Below are 22,026 nucleotides of genomic sequence, written 5' to 3' on the forward strand. Positions count from 1 at the left end.
CCTCATCAGTAGAGGCTAAAATTAAGTTGAAACGTTGATGGGGAACTTTTCAATAGACGGATTAGGCTGGCACCACCTGAACCCACTGATCAATCTTTTTAAGTGGGACAACCTGCGATTATGCACTTTCGGATGTGATGCAACAGAAATTACACAGCACCACCTGTGAAGGATTCTTGCCTTAAAATTGAACCTGCATTTAACCATGACTCTAGATTTAACAAAGGCTATAGAGAATCGATCAGAATGTGGGACATTCTACAAGACAAATGCCCCAGTTTCTTTATCAATGGCATTTAAAAGGTGGGGGAGGGAACTAAATACAAAATCAGAGACTTAAGAGACATAATAACCAAATGCAATGCATGGACCTTGTCTGGATCCTGACTTGAATAAAGCAACCATAAAAAGACATTTTTGAGACAACTGAAATTTTAATATGGGCTGGGCCATTAGACAATATTAATTTCGCCAGAAATGTTAATGGAATGTGGCTGTGTTTAAAAGTCATCATTGATGCATATTACAGTACTACTTATGAGTGAAACTTTTTAAAACTTAAGAAAAATGACACAAACATGGCAAAATGTTAACAACTGATAAATCTAGGTGATGAGCATAAAGGTGTTCATTATAAATAGCCTCTCTACTCTTCTGTATGTTTGAAAATTGTCATGATAAATTAACAAGGGAAAAATTATCAGGTTCATAAATGTAAAGGGCACAACAAATCTTGTTCCATGTAAAGCTTTAAAAAAATGCAGTAATAGCAGAGGATTACATTAGCCATTTTTTTTTTCTTATTTTTTTCTTTTGTCTGTGCTGCGTGGCATGCGAGATCTTAGTTCCCTGACCAGGGATCGAACCTGTGCCCCCTGCAGTGGAAGCACAGAGCCCTCACCACTGGACCGCCAGGGAATTCCCAACATTGGCCAATCTTTTGATTTGAACTATGGTCTTTTTAAGTGTGGATCAACTGATTAGTTTTTCTTACATAAGCCACAGACATAATAGATCACCTGTAGTTTCTGGTATGTTTCTTTAAAGTGGACCAGGAACTTACAGATACAAGTGAAGGAATCTCAACTCAGAGTCCTAGATTTGTATTTTTCTTTTTTGCAATCCTCTGTAATTTACAATTATCTTGGACACAAGTAACTTGTCAGCCACTTGTTCTTCATCGCTAAAGTTCCCTCCACTTGAATTTCATTGGTTTATGTAATATTTAAATTATATAATTACAACAATGCCACTGGCCTAACAAGTTTGGGAACAAACAGCTAACTAGAGGTACACATACCATGCAACTGGTGGGAGCGGTACTCCTCCAGTATACAAGGGGAGCCCAGCTGTGAGCCTTCAACTCACCATGACTCCTAGTCAGTATGCTTTAACCTGGTTAGCCAGTCCAGCTGGAGAAGGGGTACAAGGATTGGTAAAAACAGCCTCTAGTATAAGCAAACATCCATCTTTTAAAAATTATTCAGATGCTGAAGCACATACACATCCTGGCCCACCCTAACACTGCGGGGCCCGGGGCAAGAGTAGAAATGGAGGCCCAACTTGACATATATTTTAAGTGTCTAAATAGGTAAGAGTCAATCATATACACATATATACATACATACACACACTTCTATCTTGACAAATATTTATTCTCAAGGAACAGAAATCTAGGTTCAAAACTGAATTCTCAGACATGTGCTGGAAAGTGATAACATGAGAACAAGGTTGGCCTGTTCTCCCCACAAGTCCCTGGGTCTTTTTCCTTTTAACGTCTAGTTACAGCTTGCCACAAGGGTCCTGGTAAGCATGAAGGTGGACACCCCAGTCTGCACATCCAAGCCCCATCCACACTCCTCCCAAACTGCCTCCCCTTGAGTCTAGGGGTATACACCTGTAGTGCAGTGCAGGATGGATTTGGGCAAGAGGACTGCATGTGCTGTGTAAGCAAGCTTTGGGCTGGTGGGACACGGAATTATCGGGTCCTAGCTATCTGGTTCATAGCCAGGAACACAGACTGCAAGTGGGCGTGATTTCTTGGCTCCTTCACTTTTTCATTCCATGGAGAGGCACAGCCAGAGAGTGAGGATCATGGCAGGGAACCCCTCTTGCCCAAGTCTAAGTATACACACACACCCCCATGGTACCATGCTATATATACTGTTGGACTTGCTTTTTCCATTTCATAGTATCATGAAAACCCATTAATAGCATATTCTGAATCAGCTGTGTAGGGTTACCTGGAAGCATCACAATCTAATCCCATGACCTTGTGCAAAATGGGCAGAAACATACTACTAGTACCATGGAGTATAAATGTAAAATGAGGTGTAGTAAGGGAAATACTCGGACAGAAAAGTAGAAGGCACAAAATTTCCTGAGCTCTCATCCCAGAGACCCAGTGAGGCACAGTAGGACTGGTATACCAAGGAAAATGTTCTCTAATTGAGGAAGCCAATTCCCATAATGGTCTACGTAACAGTTTGGGAGGGAGGCATGCAGAATATATCTAGACAAGTGTATAATAACTTGTGTAGCAACTTAGAAAAGGGGAGCCTTCGGAATCCTGGTAAGCCCACTGTTCAGTTAACAATTAGGTTATTTGTATTTTGCTATCAAAATGCTGCAATAAGTACTTATTTCTGAGTATATATGTAAGAGAAATACCTAGAAATGGAATTCAACTTTTCAAAGGTATGTATATTTAATACCTTGATATTACTTAATTGTTCTCCAGAAATGTTGCACCCATTCACACACTCCATCTTCTATATGAGGGTACTGGTTTCTCAATATCTTTTTGTCACATTCTTCTCCCTGTGACTCAAGACTATCCAGTATCTCTTCATTCTTCTCTTGGTGAAAATGATCTTAGTTACAGGAGATCCAGTCTCGCCTGGTCGTAGATTGGTTTTCTTTTTTCTCCTAAACTGGTTTCAAGTTAGAATATAAACTTTAAAAAATCTTAGGTTCTGGTTCTCTCCTAGCTACCATCTACCAAAATGTAATGCAAGATGTGACAAGCTCCGAAGACAGAAACTAAGTTCCTGGTTTATGTTATAGATACTTACAGCATGTTTCATCTTCCATCTATAGCTGCACTGTACCAAACAGCAGCTATTAGCAAGATGTGGCTCTTTACACTTAAATTACAATAAAAATTTTAGTTCCTTAGCTGAACTAGCCACATACATAGAAAGTGCTCAACAGCTGCCTATGGCTAGTGGCTACTGTGTTGGACAGCTCAGATACAGAACCTTCCATCATTGCATACAATTGTGTTGAACAGCACTGCTCTAAAATAAAAATCTTTGGGGGCAAAAGTACTATGACACTTTTATCTTCTCATGCTCAACAGCACATTGTAGATATCTAATGAGAGTGGATAAAAATGCAAGCACTGAAGCAAAAGATAGCAGGAAAAAAAGTTTAATTTTTAGATGAGATATTCCAGGTGCTTTTTAAAGAACTTAACTTGGTCATTCTATACACAACATACAATCATTTCAACATACAAGTTACTCCACTTTTAATACTCTATTTTAAAGTTTAAAAAAACATTTTAAAAGCTTTGTCTTGTTTCCAAGGAAAATGAGGCAAAATGCTTATTATAAAACACTAGTTTGCAGCACTGTGTACATTATAAGTAGTCCATTAATGTTCTTCATCCTTAACTTAAAGGTTAAACCTGAGGAATTAGAATTTTTATTATCAGAACTGCATAGCAAAACCATGTCCAGATGATAGAAACACCAAACAATCTGTGGATCAAGACAACCTGTAAACCATTTAATCCAATTTAAAGCAAAACAAGTATGTTAGGAGAGATACTAAATGATATCCAGTTTGACAGAGTTTTGAAATGCCTCATCATGTTTTAAAAAAATGACAATGTAAAAAACGTTGTCAAATGTTTTAAGTGGGCACATACACCTTCTATCATTTATCTGACGACAGCAAACTGCTGAACCATTCCAAAACTGTTGTTTTGGAAAGAATTATTTAGGCCAAATTCAGTCTTTGCATGTGGCACTCAGCAGTCATAAATTGAAAGTGCAAATGCCTGGATGGAAACATAGCTTAAATCATTTATTTATGCTACTATTCTACTCTGACACACTTTAATGCTGTGGGAAAAATTTTACAGTTCTGTAAGTCTTAATAGAGTAACAGGCTTGATGAGAAAATACAAAAAGGCCACAAGTCATGCATAAACTAAAAATGTTAAAGGATATTTTAATTAGGCTTTCTTCTTTTAAAAAAAAATCATGTTTCATGTCCTGGTGATACCACTTTAAACACATGCTTTGTCAAGGTAAATGGCATCTAGAGGTATCCAAACACTTAAGTCCATTATTAACTGAAAGTAATACCTTACATTTACATAGCATTTTACTGTTGTTGAAGCAATTTCACACACTCCATTTCATTTTATTCCTCACAACAGCCCTGTGAGGTAGGCTGAACAAGTTACAATATTTTAAGTAAGGCAATGGAAGCCCAAAGATGATAAATGATTTATGTAGAGATAACAGATCTAGTATATGGTAGAGCTAAGGTGATTAATTTTAAATACTTTAAAAGAAATTAAGCCAAAATATTTTTTGTTACATCCAGAAAATTTAAAGACTAGTGGTTTTTAATATAAATTACTCTAACTTTAGCTACTATTATCTTACAGTATGAATTAGTTATAAATTTGATTTTAAAGAGTCTCCCTTAAAAGGTAAATTAGACTCAATGCTTTGGTACCTTAGAGATACTGGAAATGTTTAAAAAAAAAAAAAAAAGCATTTTCATAACACTTAGGCTCTCCAAAAAGTTCCAATACTAATAAAAATGCCTTTTACCAATCACTTACAATTTGACTTATTTTAAAACTGGCCCAAACTTAAGAAGCTCCAAGCCAAAGCAAACACATTCACCTACCTGCTGTCCTACATACTGTGAAATCCTCTATATGTCTCTTCCCAAGGACCAACTTACATTGAACGGGTACCATTAAGAAAATATATCAATTTAACATAGCTCAAATGATTACGAATCAAAAGTCAGTACCTTATATTGACCCAGAAATAACAAATACTGTCTTAATTTAATAAGTGAGTAGTCTGAGGAGAAAAGTACTATGACAATCTCTGATATCTATTCAATATTTATAAGCCAATACTAACCTTTATATGGCATACCCAACAATATCTTTTCAACAAAAACATATACCAAATATAATCCACTTAACCTCCAAATTACTCAAAACACTTGAAGTATTTACATTAATCAAATATTCCAGGTAACAAAGCTATCATATGTGACATATCAAGATCACAAATATTTGCATAATATGAATACTGTAAGATACACGCGAAACTAAAACTACGCTGAATATGAGATAATCTTTCTGCAATGATTAAGGAAACATTCATGATCTCTTATAAGTGCTCTAGTACTGGCATTATGAAATGTAAATTAAAAATAACAAATAACTTTATGGTTATTTGGATGTTGAGTAAATTTATGCTGATCATACACTTCCCTATATCCAGTGTAAAAATAAAATCAGGGAAGAAACTTCTCCAGACACATTTTATGTGACTACATATACATGAACCATTTTATATGCAGTTCATTAGAATTTTTTTACAAACTCTAACATTTACTTTTTAAAATTTCTGACTTATTAGCAAAAACATAGTTTTTAAGATGCAAACTATGTCTTAGCACTCAAAAGCAGCAAAACTACTATATGCACAGAAAATCACACTTCACTAATTTGGGAAATCCAAATACAAAGTATGACTGTCATATCCCAGACACTTAAATATTTGTTGTATGAATTAGCCAATGAATGAACACTGACCTTACAAATATGGGTTTTTTTTTTTTAAATATGGGGTTTTTTAAAAAGAATTATCATGATGATTTTTAAATATAGTCTGTAGTTTATTTAGCCTAGATTCACATATTTTATAGAAGTCTACACTGTCTCTTTAAAATTAATACTCTGAAACAATCATTTTCCATATATATCCTTTTCCAATTTTTTCCCATGTTTCCAAAAGACACTAAGTAACAATAATTTTATGGGAAAAGTATATATAGAAAAATTAATCATTCTAGGTAAGTCATGAAATACAGTATCTTAGCCTAATTAAAAGATTTCATTACAAATTATTTATTCTTTATACCACCAGGGATTAGTCTCAAAAATTCAAATTATACATGATACTGTACACACCTTAATTTCATAAATGAGCAAATAAAGCCAAGCCAGTATGTCTCTTTAGATGATAACATGGGGAAAAAATGATTGCAGAACAAATTCGGTCAAGTCTAGCTGTACAGCAGCAGTTCATGGTTTGTCAAAATGGTACAGGTGCCATCAGTTAAACCCATGTACAGACAGGCACACCTTTAATACTTTCAATTTGTTTACCTACACCTGGAACATTCAAAGAATTACTGTATATTAAATTTGTATGTGCATTCAGTTAGTAAATGCTTGGTATATACATATTTACAAAAAGTTAAAGATGTATGTGACACAGTCAGTCCAAAGAGTCAAAATGAATTGTAAAAGAATTCTTTTTCTAAAGTGCTTAGGGCAATTCCTTCATTTCTTTATCCAGTTTACTAAAACTGCTTTGGGATTCAACTGCTAAAAGAGAAAGGCAATACTAAATGTACGTTTTTATAAAACATAATTTTTTTTACACCTGTGATAACATACATTACCGTCAACCTCTCATGCATTTCTTTTACAGAAAGCAATCATGTTTGACCCGTCAAAACGAAGAGTAAAAAAAAACAATAAAGAATATTTGAAAAGGTATACCAACTTTCCATAATGTCTTCAATTGAGCACAAAAAATCTCAATATTTTTTAATTCAAATGTCAAAGAGAATGTTATATACTTTGTGTCAAGTTAATAGTTACCTTAATTTGAGACTATGTAAATAGGCACTACAGTTAGATTATTTTCTAGTTTGAAAATAAGGGTGGCAAACTTCCTCCAGTTTAACTTAACACAAATAAACGTAAATCAATTAAGCTAAAACCCCACACATTTTGTTCTTTTTTTTTAGAGACTTTTAAGAAGAAGCACAGTAAGAGGAAAACCTCAGATTCTTATTCTGAAGTATAATAGTATTACTTCAAATGAATTTTCCAAATGAATATTAGAAAATTTTATATGAAGGGTTTCAAATGATGGCATGAGCACAGGAAGAATAATATGCACTCCTCCAGCCCCTGATTAATATTTCCTTTTCCTCATGCCCCTGCAATAGAAACCCCTTACCAGTATAACATAATGGTCTCTGGTTTAAATATCAGTTGACACTGCATGGTTAGAGGAAGAAGGCACTTAAAATTAAAGAGAGGATACAATAATATAGACGTAACAGTAAAAGTTTTTAATACAAGAACTTCTGCCTTTTTCTGTGTCATTTTGTTAAAATATACGTAACTGTTCACAAAAAGCAGTTCACATAAAGCTCCACCATTAACTTACTGCTTTCAGGTTTAACTCTATGAAAAAGAATTATAACTTCCTGTTTCCCTAGGTCCTGGAATGACCCTGCTGTAGGGACATCCAAAAATTTCTTTCAAAATCTCTAGCAGAAACAAAAACCAAAATTATATTTATTTGGAGAATCAAAAGAATATCTATTGACAATGTCATTCTCTAAACTTCATTATAGTCTTTAAAATATGTCATCAGACAATGGTATCGATATGAATGTCCTCTGAAAAAATAATACCCAGTTCAAATGAAATTCCTCATTTAGATTTGTTTTACAATGAACAAAACATCCTATCAGTAAACTTTGAGATCGAGCTGTTCCTATTCCACAGGGCTTTCTGTAGAAAGCAATTCAAATGTAATAAGCAGCCACGGTCACTTCTAGGGAGGTTGTCATAACACAATATACTTAAAATGTGAACGAAAGAAAGTCAACATGAGAAAGTAAAAGTTTCAAAAATTAAGGAATATACAAATCCAGACCTCTTTAAAATGCTCAAGGGATTCTTAAATACTGTAATTACAACTTTCAGTTTGGCTCAAAGGACTTGTTACAAATTTTAATCAACTTTAAAAATATAAATACTCTGCTCAATAACCATGGGTGTTACTCTTTGTTTAACACATTTTCCCTAAGTTTGGTAAGATTACTCTATGTTGATTTTTGAAAGAATTACAACCCTTTAGAAAGCAAATGAATGTAGCAAAAAGACTGAGAGAAAAACCACCTCTGAATAGTTATATCTGAAAAACTCATGTGCCAAATAAGTCAGAGATTTGCAGTTTTTCAAAACAGTTGTTTAAACCATTCCATCTTATTAAAAAGCAGATTTAAGTGACTTCAGTAAAGAATAGTTCTAGGCACCTCCCTCTATAACCTATTCCTCGTAGATAAAACTTGAATAGGTAGCTTTCTCTACTTACTATATAGCTTTAATAAACTTTCATCTTCCTAGAAATGTTAAAAATCAGTTATTACCAAATTCAAGTGGGAATTTACCAAAGGTAACTATTAAAGGTAGTATTAAACTAGACAAAAAATCAGAAAATATAAAGCTTTAAAAAATCTTACCCATCATCCAAAACGATGGAAAGAAAAGTCTAATTAAACAGGGTAACATATAAAGAATATCCCTTTGCAGCAGGTAAAAAACTGAAATTTGGGTGATTTTAAGCTATTTTGTCTAGAAACTCTTCCTATCCACTCTCTTTTTTGAGTTATAACCATAAGAGAAATATCACAATATTTGGAAAAGAGAAAATGATATTCAATCCAGTCAATAAACAAAAGAGGATAATTTAGCAAACCTCAGCTTGTTTATAAAAGGGGAAAAATAAACTGTTGTAAGAAAACCTTTCTAGCACCCCCAATTATTTCCATTTTTAGAAAACCATGGAGGACTGTACAGTTTTCAAGTTTCAGTGTAAGAACTAAATAACAGGTAGTGATGACATTAAAAAAGAGAAAGTACAGAGGAAAGAAGACAAGATTTAAATGTTTTTCCCTCAGGTCCTAGGGCTACCATATGTAACTAAACATATTAGAAGAACCAAAGTAATCCAAGAAACACAAAAATGAGTTTCTACATAACTACTTAAACACTGCCTTTTTTTCCCATTTACTCTTCAAAACGTCAGTTTCTTGCTTGATGTCTGCCTGCTTCCCTGATATTGCTCAGCAGGTTCCTGTGAATGCTTCGTACTAGATGCTTGATGCTAACAGATTCCACACCTTAAAGCAGAATGTAGCAAACCTGATTTCCACCACTCATAAATTTCTGTGATTAGTAACTGCACAGAAAAGGCCACCCAATCAAAAAGGGGTGAGGGAAGGTAAACATATTCTGAACAGGCATTACTGAGTAATATTGTTTAGGCTGCTAGCCGAACCAGTCATTCCATTTTCACTTTTCTGAAGTGTTCTCACAGCACTTGGAACCTGCATCCCAGTATTCAAAGAAAGTCCACCGCACCAAACCTAAGAAAGGACAAAAACAAAGCTTCAGTCAGATTTCAAATCAAATGAAAACTTAAATGATCCTTATATTTCCATTTGAAAGGCAAAATGCCACATAAGTGAACATCATCAAATTCCAAACTGATAACTTTCGTACGTGAACTGAGGGGAAGTGGAAAGGCTAACTCAAGAGTCTTCTAGAACCAAAGAAGTCTTTTAGACTTTCCAAGAGACCAAAGGAAGTCTTTATGACAGCAGAACCCACTGGAGCTGCACACAAGAAAGGGAAGTAAGGGCTGTAGAAATTTAGAGACTAAATTGGATTAATCTAGGCAAAAGACATTATCATTATTGATGCTAATGTTCACAACCAAGAGAAGTGCACAAAGAGTCAACTTCTTTACCCCAGTTACTGCTTTAGATTTTGATAACGAGGTGTGGCCTGACACTATAGGAATCTAACACCCCTCTGTTAACAGAGTAATTCCATGAGTTTCTTCCCTAGCTTGTTAACAATAAGAACTCTTTTATAATTCTTTAAGGTTGTCAGAGAAAAATGCAAATGGCAATATCCAGATACACTTGCCATATTCTATTATCATAAATGTGAATGAGTTTATGAAAGATAAAACTGCTTCACTTGTGAACAGAGCAGCTGTCATTCAGTAAAGTAAACTATAACTTATTTGCAATAGAGTCAAGAGAATTAAAATGTGAAAATATGAATCATTTAAACTATCATCAACTACCATTTATGTAGCAGACATAAGCATAAATTGAGGGAGAGTCTAGAAATTTTTTAAGTATTCCCAACTTCAACTATATCCTAAAGTATTCAATATTTACTGAGTATAGTATAGTTACAAAGAGTTTGCTGACCTGTGAAATGTATAACTATATAATTAACATTCTAAAATATTAATGACAGACGGTAATGATAACTCTTAAAATACAAAACAATACAAAAACATGGGACTTCCCTGGCGGTCCAGTGGTTAGGACTCTGTGCTTCCAGTGCAGGGGGCATGGGTTCGATCCCTGGTCGGGGAACTAAGATCCCGCATGCCACGTGGCATGGCCAAAAAACAAAAAAACAATATGGCACAAATGAACCTATCTACGAAACAGGAACAGACTCACAGACATAAAGAACAGACTTGTGGTTGCTGTTCTTTATGTCTGAGGGATGGGGGTAGGGGAGGGATGGACTGGGAGTTTTGGGTTAGTAGATGCAAACTATTATATATAGAATAGATAAACAACAAGATCCTACTGTACAGCACAGGGAACTATATTCAATATCCTGGGATAAGCCATAATGGAAAATAATATAAAAAAGAATGTATAGGGGAATTCCCTGGCAGTCCAATGGTTAGGATTTGGCACTTTCACTGCTGAGGCCTGGGCTCAATCCCTGGTTGGTGAACTAAGATCCCGCAAGCTGTGTGGCAAAACCAAAAAAGAATGTATATATGTGTATACCTGACTCATTTTGCTGTACCGCAGAAATTAATACAACATTGTAAATCAACTATACTTCAATAAAAAATAAATTAAAAAATACAAAAGCAACTGATTACAAAACTACTATCTTCTTTACTGAAAATTATTTGATTTAAAAATATATTTACTCAAAATATCTAGCACAAAGGTGGAAGGGAAAATCAATGGAGAAAGGTTAGTCTTTTTCAGTAAGTGGCACTGGAACATGTGGGCATATGAAAGGGATAGGGAGAGTGGGAGGGAGACACAAGAGGGAGGAGATATGGGGATATATGTATAGGTATAGCCGATTCACTTTGTTATACAGCAGAAACTAACACACCATTGTAAAGCAATTATACTCCAATGAAGATGTTAAAAAAAATAGATCTCAAACCATACTCTATACCATATATAAAAGTTAACTCAAAATGGATCCCAGACCTAAATGTAAAACCTAAAATTATAAAACTACAAGGAGAAAACAAAAGAAAATATCTTTGTGGCCCTGAGTTGAGCAAAGCATGATCCATAAAAGGAAAAAAATCGATAAACTAGACTTAATCAAAATGAAAAACTTCTCTTTGAAATGTCAAGAAAATGGAAAAAAATCAGAGACTGGGAGAAAATATTTGCAAAACATTTATTTGATAAAGGATTTATCCAGAATACATAAAGATATCTTAAAACTCACTAATAAGAAAACAAGTAACCCAATTTTAAAAAATGAGCAAAAGATTTTAAGATACTTCACCAAAGAAATTATACAAATGGCAAATAAGCACATGAAAAAAGCATCTTATGACATTCACTAATGTAATTATAGTTTCATCATTTGGAATGAAAAAACAACGAATAAACTCACTACGTACTTTCCTGAGATAGACTCAAATTAAACATGAAATCTACCCTTTTAAAAAGCATATCTGAGACTTAGGGGAAAAATAACTTTGAATTCCACATGGTAAAAATATTGTCCTTGAGTGACCAATTTGGAAAAACAGCCAAAAATAAATCATATGCAGACGTTAAAAAGAAAATAACCTTTCCAATATCCCTAAGTATTGTACTACAAACAATAACTTTATTCACTAATCATTTTTACTTTTTAAGGGAAATCTAGGAGTCTTGGTTATTAGCAGTCTTTTAAACTTATTTTATGACTTTAGGGTATCTAGGGTAAATAATCATTATCAATTGTGAGATTTAAAAGTACTGTATTTTAAACCCACATATAACCTGAATACTTTATCCTTACAGTTTAGGAGTTACAGTTGGGGGTGATTGTGGAAGAACACACACATAAACACTCCACCAAGTCTGCAATGGAAATATACCATCCTGATCTGCAGAAGCAGCCCCCAAATTAAGGAAACTTCTAGCCAGAATAATGATGATCTTAACTGGATTGCAGAACTCCCCACAGTGGCCTAATCTTATAGGGAAATGCAACAGATAAAGGAATTAGGAGAAGCAGTAATATTTCCTTAATAAAAATATAAATTCAAAACCAAGTTTCATTTTGTGTGGAGAATCATGACTTTTTCTGAAATTGAGTGGTCCTGAAATTATATACGTGTATATAGACATACATATACTCAGTCTACCACACATAGATAGTCATCTAATATTTTACAAAGATTGTACTGCAGTGGAAAAAGGATGATCTCAGTAAATGGTCCTGGAATAAGCAGCTATCCATATGGAATTAAAGAATATATTTCAACCCTAACATCATACCAAACATATCATTTCTATATTATACTTGCATTGTAAATGCAGTCTATGTCTAAATGTATAAGGAATATTTTGCTTTTAGAAGAAAGCACAGTATTTTCATGACCTTGGGAGTGAATACAAATTTTTTAGACTGAACACAAAAAGTGCTAACCATAAATGAAAAAACTGATAAACTGAGCAACATTAAAATTAACAACTTTTGTTCATCAAAAGACACCAATAAGAGAGGGGAAAGGAAAGCCAGAGTGGAAAAGATAACTGCAATACATATTTCTATAGTCTTGAGTCTTTTGCCAGATATAACTCCAAAACAATCAATAAAAAAGAGGAAGAAAACCCAACAGAAATACAGGCAAAAGACTTGAGCAAGCATTTCACAAAAGAATATATCCAAACAGTCAATAAACATATTAAAAGGTGTTCAACAGCACTAATCACCAAGGAAATGCACATGAAAACCACAATGTAATGTATCACACCCATTAGAAGGACAAAAATTTTTAAAAAGACAATACCAAGTGTTGATAAAGATGTGGAGGAATTCAAACTCTCATATACTGCTGGTGGTAAATTAGTATAACCAACGTCTTTGGAAAACTCTACTACAGTTGGTTACACACATTCCATATGATCTAGCAACCTCAATCCTAATTATATACCCATTGGAAATACATATACATATCTACCAAAAGACATTAACAAGAATATTTATAGAAGTTTTATTTGTAAATGTCTCCAATGGGAAACCACCCAAGTATCCAACTAAATTAGAATGGGTAAATAAATTATGGTATCGTCATATAATGGAAAACTATACATATACATACAATAGAAAACTACGTGAACTACCACCACACAGAAAAACATGGATAAATCTCACAAACATAATATTGAGCCAAAAAGATACTGTATGATTCCATTTATACAAAGCTGAAAAGAAGGCAAATGAATTTATGGTATTAAAACTCAAGACAGTAACCACTTTGGAGGAGGGCCATTAGGGGCTGGAAATGGGCACAATGCTCCATTTCTTAACCTAGATGCTGGTTACAAAAATGAGTGCGGTCCTATGAATGTGGATCAAACTACACGCTTATGATTTGCAGACTTTTGTGTCTTAACACTTATTGCAATAAAATATACCAAAAATATACAGACAAACACAGATTTGGGAGAGGTGGACTGGGGAAAGGCAGAGGAATATAAAGAAAAAATAAGATATTGTGCTTCCCCAAATATACAGCATAGATTGTTCTCCTTAAAGTTGCCAAACCAAATAAAATATAAATTACGTACTAACCATGAAACCAGGTAGTACTGGCTGAGTAAATTTTGTCTTAAAGGAATACAACAACTGTTTTGAGTTTGCATCATAGAAAGAAAGTTGACCTAAAAGGAAGGAGAAAAAAAAGTCTGATTTATTATTGAAAAAACTTATAATATCTAATTAAGTCTAACATAAAATCATGCATAAAAGTAATAACCAAATGTACATTTTGGCATTAATTTTTTTGTCACTATGAGGACTGGACTTAGTAATTCTCACTTGCAAATCAGTAGTAAACATGCTTAAGAAAAAGCCCAAATCCAGTTTTCTTTCCCTGGTTTTCAAGATCTCCATAGTGCTTGCATAATCTGGCACTATTCTACTTACTCAACTATAGACTATTTATTTTATCATTATTTAACAAATGGCTTCCTTAGCCCAGTAAAAGCCATGGTTATTTCTTCCTCATTTTTATTATATAATCAGTCTTTCCACCCAAATCCTATCACCATTTAAAGGTTTACTCTATGAAACTTTGTCTTCTAACTACTTGAAGCCATGCTTATACCTGAGTTTCTGAAATCATGGTATAGTTATCACTGCTTCAGCTTTGTTAATTTTTAAAATCTCCTCACAGTCCGTCTTTCAACAATGATCATGCAACTAATCACTCTTTCTGATCCCCTAACTGTCCAACCTGATGGCATCCTCACAACTGTTATCACTTCTTCAAACTCTTCTCTCATGACTATTCTCTTGGTTTGTTTCCTAATCCTGAGGATATCTTCTGTCTCTTTTTCTCCTATTCTAAATGTAGATGCTTAAAGCCAGAAACAGGGGCATCAACAGTGGGTAGACTCCCAGGGAGGAAACAGATCACCTCATTGCTCTTTCAAACCCATCTTTCTAGATGCTTCTCACTTAACCTCTCCGAGCCTCAGTTTCCTCATTTGTCACATGAGATGAATAATTCTGACCTTTTAGGATAGTTATAAGGATTAAGTGAGAACAATATGCAAAAGGAGCTTAAATCCATACCCAACATGTAATATGGACAACTATTTCTATTAGTGGGAACTCTTAGTGATGCTATCAAAATAGTCATGTTAATTAAAAAAAAATAAATGTAGATGCTTGTCCAGGCTCTTTCTCTCTACAGTGCTCCCACTGCTGCCACTAAACAGAGAAGAAGAGAAAAGAAACTAATATCTATGCCTACTATTAAAGAACTGGGTGATTTATACACATTACCTCAAAATATCAAGCAACCTATATATAGTCACAAAGTTAGTACACAGCAGAGCAATAATGCTTAACTGTCCTGTGCAATATTAAGTGGCCATTCTGTGATGCCATCTCTAATATTTAGCTTCAACTAAATAATGCCACATGGCTGTCCTGCTGGCATCTCATCTTTCCCCAGGACTCTATGCTCCCTATCCTGTTGATGATACTATCACCCTCTTGGTCACACTGGATGGAACCTCAGTCATCTTCAGTTCTTCTTTGTCTCTCCCTCCAATCCATATTTAGTTATCAAGTCCTATGAATTCTACTTTCACACCATCAAATTCATTCTTCTTGATTCCTCACTGCTCAGATCCCTCTTACCACTAATCACTCAACAAATACTTATTAAGGGCTCACTATGTGAAGCACCTGCCAAGCAATAAGGACATAATACTTAACAAAACAGACATGGTCCTGTCTATATTGCTTAAAGACCACCTCCTTGAAAAGTCTTCCCCTATCAGTGTTTGCAGTCTCTTCCACATTTAACCATTTACTCTCTAATATTTCTAAAACTATATTACAATCATATGACTACAGTTTTCTAAAATGAACAGAAGCCCCCCCACCAACTACTAAAAAAAGACTAGCCTATTATTATTTTTCAAGGCCCTCAGAATCTGATCCCATCCTACATTACAATTTCTTCCTATACCCTATGCTCTAGGTTAACAATTATACTTCTTACTACTATCTTTAAGGAACCACCAAGTATGGGAAAAGAGAAGATAAGCAAACGCTATCTTGGTAGTTGAAAAAGAAAAAAAAAATGTATGCCAATAAATTTACTAGTTATCCTGAGGAAAATATTTATCTGATTCAAAAGGAGTAAATAAAAAAGATGCAGCAAAACTGACATGTCATCACTATCACTAAAAATAAATCAAACCAAAATCAATTTGTTTACTTTTTTGTTTGAGTAACCAGGTTGATGCCTCATGGAATCATCTGGACACAATGTTAACTAAAACGGTAAAATTTGGTTTTATTAGCTCTAAGTGTCAACTTGGAGAGAAGCGTTTAGGGAATTACTTTTGTTCCCTAGTTCAACAGTACCTCATCTTCAAAAGTTTTATAAATATTTAGATGACAGTAGAGAAGATACTTATCAAATACCTAACTCAAAAAGCTTAAAGAAATTTTGCAAAAAAAAAAACCCACCAAGTTAATTTTTAGATGATCTTAACAGGAGGGAAAGATTGGCCAAATCTATTAAGATGAAACTTAAGGACAAATATAATATTCTTCATTTGAGTTATAAACAACAAAAAAACACCCCTATACTGACAATATCAGAGAAAAAAGATAATCTGACAGAACTCCATGGAAAAAGATCTAGTGGATTAGGTGGCTACAAGCTCAATATTGAGCTACAGTGCTGTTAAGTCATATTACTAGAAATTATGCTGCCAAATCACTAACCTATGATGGTCAGAAGTTGTGTGTTCTACTTTGAGAACCAATCTTTAAAATATATATAGACATAGCATACAACCATAGGAGATAATAAGGGTTTGGAAAAATTAAATTATAAAAGGAACAGCTAATGGTATAGGGAATGTACAGTCTGGAAAAACAGGGCAAGAGAAGCAATGTTAGTAGTTTTTAAACAAATAAGGATTATACAGTAAGTCCCCTACATACAAATGAGTTCCATTCTGAGAGTGCATTCATAAGTCCAATTTGTTCCTAAGTCCAACAAAATTAGCCTAGGTACCAAACTAACACAATTGGCTATATAATACTGTACTGTAACAGGTTTGTAATACTTTTCACACAAATAATACATAAAAAACAAACACAAAAATAAAGAAAACATTTAAAATCTTACAGTACAGTACCTTGAAAAGTACAGTTGTACAGTACAACAGCTGGCATACAGGGGTGGCATCAAGTGAACAGGCAAGAAGAGTTACTGACTGGAAGAGGGAGAGGAGGTGGGAGATGGCAGAGCTGAAGGATCGTCAGCAATAGGAGATGGAGGGCAAGCTGCAATTTCACTCAGGCCTGACGTTGATGGCACAGGTCCTGGTTCCTTGCTGGATTCAATTCTATCTACCCTCTTGAAAAAACAATCCAGTGATGTCTGGGTAGTAGCTCTTTTTTTCTTGTTATAGATGACACGGTAGCACTGGATTGCATTCTGAATGGCTGCTGCAACCTTTGTATACCGTTCTACATTCCGGTCCTGTGACTCAAAAACTAACAGTGCCTCCTCGAATAAAGAAAATCCCCTTGCCACTTCCTGCGTCATGAATCTCTTCAGTTCTTCAGTTACTTCTTCTTCCTCTTGTCTCTTCATCCTTTCTCTGGGCCTCCAATTCCATCAGGTCTTCATTAGTAAGCTCCTCATGTTGCACAGCAAGGAATTCAATGAAGTCGTCCTCTTGCAGATCTAGCTCCAGCTACTCGCTGAGGGTCACTAAGTTGCTGAAGACCTCTTTGGACTCCTCATCCACCTTCTCAAATCCATGAAAATCGTGAACACACTGTGGGCAAAGGTTCTTCCAAACCTCATTCATGGTGACGGCCAAACAAAGTCCGTATTTTTTATGACCTTGTAGATGTTACAGTCCTTCCAAAATTGCTGCAAGGTTGTCCCTGATCCATCACTTGCCTTTACTGCCTGATGAAAAGTGTGATGTAAATAATATTTCTTGAACGTTGGTATAACTCCCTGGTCCATAGGTTGGATGAACAACATAGTATTTGGTGGCAGATGCACTACTTTGAGGTTGGGATGAAAGTTGTCCATGAATAGGGGGTGGCCCAGAGCACTGTCAAGCGGCAAAAGAATGTTGAATGGGATGTCCTTCGCCAAGCAATATTTCTCTCCCTCCGGGATAAAGTGGTGGGAAAACCAGTCCTGGAAAATGGTCTGTGTAACTCAGGCTTTGGGGTTACTCTTCCACAAAATGGGAAGAGAGCCCTTGGCTATGTGTTTAAGGGTTCTTGGGTTCTCTCAATGATAAAACTAAGAGAGGCTTCAGCTTCATATCGCCGGAAGCATTGCCTCCAAACAACAGAGTTGGCCTATTCTTTGCTGCTTTACAGCCTGATATCACCTTTTCCTCCTTACTGATGTAACTTCAGTCTGGCATCCTCTTCCAGTACAGTCCTGTCTCATCCACATTAAAAAACCTGCTTGGGTAAATACACGCCTTCATCAACAATTTCTCGAAGCGTTTCAGAAAATTCCCGAGCAGCTACCATATCTGCACTCACTGCCTCGCCACTTACTTCTATGTTGTGAAGGTTGGCGCTAGCCTTGAACCAATGAAACCAGCCACGGCTGGCATTAAAAGGTGTGCCCTCTGATTCTTCGCCATGTTTCTTCTTCAAGTCTTCATGATGGCTTTTAGCTTTTTCTTGAATCAGCATTAAGCTGAGCGGGACTCGACGCTGATGCTGATCCTGCATCCGCACACTGAGAAGTTTCTCCATCTCCTCCATCACTTTTCCACGCTTCTTCGATATTATTGTCGACATCTTCGGCACAGCAGACTTCACATGTCCGATCTTGTCCTTGTTCTTTAGAACTGTGCTGATGGTTGAACGATTCGTGTTATAAGAATGAGCGATGTCTACCATCTTTTCACCTTGCTCCACTCTCTCAATTATTTTCACTTTTGTTTCCATCCTTATCACTTGGCTCTTCTTAGTAGCACCAGCTACATCACCGCTGCTTTTAGGCTTGCTTCCTGACATCCTGGGCTTGAAATAAAGATACTGTACTACTGTACCCTATACAGTACTGTACAGTAGAGTACACAAAAGCACAACCACTTGTAGAGGACGTATACACGTGACAATGTACGCTAGACACTTGAACTTACATGATTGGACATGCGAACGCACATTCACATCTTTGAGAGTTCACAACTTGAAGGTTCATATGTAGGGGACTTACTGTAATGTAAGTATGAATTAGGGAACATAATTCTGTGTTTCTTCAGATGACAAAATTTAAGAGCAAAAGTCTCAGAAGTTACTGAGAAGACAAAGTGAGTTGATTTAAGAAAAACCTTCTAACCAAGTGTTATCCTATAGCGAAACAGGCTGCCTTCTAAGACAATTAGCTTCACATAGAAAAGTTCAAGCATAGGAGTGGCAACTACTTGCAGATATAATGTAATAAGGATTTTACACTATGTGGCAAATGGATTGGGTAATTTCTAAGGTCTACTCCAACTCAAAAAATCTGACTCTACCACTCTTAACAAGTAATAAAACAAGGTAAAGGAGGAATTAAAACGGGCATAAGAAATTTTAAGGCTCAAGACTAAAATTAGCAAAATATTTTTTTCAGACTTACTTAGTATATTATAGATGAGTGCTTTTGCAGGCCTGCAAGCAGACATCGCGTGCCCTTTCAGTCAATTACAGGGCTGAAATTATGTTTGTGATCAAATCCTAGAAGGTCAAAATACCCTTACCACAATACTTACGGAAATTCTGTAGAGATGATTACTAATGAAAAGTAATGAAATACAAGCAACGATGACGAAATAACTTAGGAGAAAATCAGTAAACTTACCCCCATCAAAATCACAAAATACACCTATTCTTTCAGGAACAGTAACATCCAAGGCTTTGACTTTATTATTATGCTTTGCTGCAAATGTGTTTTGTAGCCAGTTGTTGACATGGATACACCAACTAGTGTTTGTCTTTCCTAATTGGTCAAATTTCCCCAAAGTCTTGTATGCTACTCCCACACTGTAGGATTTACAATCCTTCTGGGCCTTGACCTCCCAATAATGTTGTCCACTTTCAATAGCAGTGTCTCCTACAAAAGATCAGAAGGTAAATTTGACTCTTACCTCTTCCTTATGAGTCACAGTTTTATCTATATGTTGTCCCACAAAGTGGCACAAAATATCTGATTCAGGAGAAAAATCATGCTAACACACAGACACTAAATGCAGAGTATCTGCTATAATGACTTGTACATTTACTGCTAATTTTTCTGAATATAAAAGGCTTCAGAACTTCTCTTCCTTACTATCCCCTCAAGAGTTATAAATGTGGAGCACTGTGTAAACTGAAGCAGAATTTAAAACATATCAATAAAAAGACAATTTGAAAACCCACCAAAGTAATTAAGCTTCAAGAGGGAGAAACTTTGGCAACGATTCATTCAATACATAGGCAGCCACTCCACCACTGAGTGGAAAGTCCACCAATGTGACTATGATGCCTTTAATCTGAGATAATGAGGAACTATTATGTTTATCCTACCCAGCACTGTATATGATTCCCCAGTAAAACGATCTCTGCTGCCTCTTACTGCTGGTGGCCTGGAGCCTGTGGATGTCCGTTTAGGGGATGGTGTACCACTTCTAGATAAACAGGAACAAAAAGAAAAACAAATATTCTATGTTGCACATGTTTCACAAACTAAAATTACAAATCAAGAAATGAACCTTTCTAAAGATTTCTAATCATGCTGCACAAATAGCAACATTTAATTTTATCTGAATTATTTATTATTAAACAGATTTGTCAATTATAACACTTAAATGTAAGAAGTCATCAACATAAAGCATGCTAAAAACACTAATACCATGCAGACTGAGCAAGGCTTGTACAAAGAACATACAGTTGAAATATGAGACAATACAAAAAGGGAAAAAAAGAACTCAAGGGAAAAAAAAAGAACTCAAGAAAGATAATGGATTATAGCTTACATTTCTTGCAGTTAAATTTAAATGAAAAGCAAGTCTTATTTTGGTAGGAGAAATGCTTTATAATATTTGTTATTATCCTGTGCATGGATTTGGGTAATTGCTATTTTTCTTTTTAAGACTTATTATAATCAAAACTAAATAACCTTTTTTATAAGCAGTAGGTATTGGGTTGGCCAAAAGGTTCGTGCAGCTTTTTTCTGTAAGATGGCTCTACTAGCACTTAGCTGTCTTTAACTTCATTCGAAACAGTTTTGTTAGACTGTATTGTGATAGCTATCATATCAGTGTGCATTTAAAAAAAAACTTATCAAAATCAGTGAATTTTTGTGTAGTCATTTTAATACTGAAGATGGAAGAAAAAAAGCAACATTTTCAGCATGTTATACTTTATTATTTCAAGAAAGATAAAAACACAACTGAAATGCAAAAAAAGATTTGTGCAGTGTATGGTGAAGGTGCTGTGACTGATCAAATGTGTCAAAAGTGGTTTGCAAAGTTTCGTGCTGGAGATTTCTCACTGGATAATGTGCCACGGTTGGGTAGGCCAGTTGAAGTTGATAGCAATCAAATTGAAACATTAACTGAGAACAATCAACAACATGGGAGGTAGACGACATACTCAAAATATCCAAATCAAGCACTGAAAATCATTTGCATGAGCTCGGTTATGTTAATCGCTTTGATGTTTGGGTTCCACATAAGTTAAGTGAAAAAACCTTCTTGACCATATTTCTGCGTGCGATTCTCTACTGAAACGTAATGATAACGTTTCATTTTTAAAACAAATTGTGATGGGCGATGAAAAGTGGATACTGTTCAATAATGTGGAATGGAAGAGATCATGGGGCAAGTGAAATGAACCACCACCAACCACACCACAGGCCAGTCTTCATCCAAAGAGGGTGATGTTGTGTATATGGTGGGATTGGAAGAGAGTTCTCTATGATGAGCTCCTTCCAGAAAACCAAACAATTAATTCCGACAAGTACTGCTCCCAGTTAGACCAACTGAAAGCAGCACTCGATGAAAATCGTCTGGAATTAGTCAACAGAAAACGCATAATCTTCCATAAGG

At 35.3% G+C, this 22,026-nt stretch overlaps 1 protein-coding gene across 7 annotated transcripts in view; it reads right to left on the minus strand.

The window, feature by feature from the left end:
* Positions 1–7,616: 7,616 nt before the first annotated feature.
* Positions 7,617–22,026, minus strand: part of FSD1L (fibronectin type III and SPRY domain containing 1 like) — a 70,011-nt gene continuing 55,601 nt past the window's right edge. For 3 of the 7 annotated variants that reach the window (XM_082471208.1, XM_082471204.1, XM_082471203.1), the window contains 4 exons: positions 20,504–20,604; positions 19,800–20,051; positions 14,006–14,094; positions 7,617–9,504 (listed from right to left, as the gene is read on the minus strand). In XM_082471208.1, coding sequence (XP_082327334.1) covers positions 9,382–9,504; positions 14,006–14,094; positions 19,800–20,051; positions 20,504–20,604 — 565 coding nt within the window. In that variant the 3' untranslated portion in view covers positions 7,617–9,381. Of the gene's footprint in view, positions 9,505–14,005; positions 14,095–19,577; positions 20,052–20,503; positions 20,605–22,026 lie in introns of those variants that run through there. The other 4 variants (XM_082471207.1, XM_082471206.1, XM_082471205.1 and 1 more) reach the window with 3 other exon arrangements.

The sequence above is a fragment of the Balaenoptera physalus genome (genome assembly GCF_965194825.1).
Source record: "Balaenoptera physalus genome assembly, chromosome: 7".
In the NCBI taxonomy this organism is placed as follows: domain Eukaryota; kingdom Metazoa; phylum Chordata; class Mammalia; order Artiodactyla; family Balaenopteridae; genus Balaenoptera; species Balaenoptera physalus.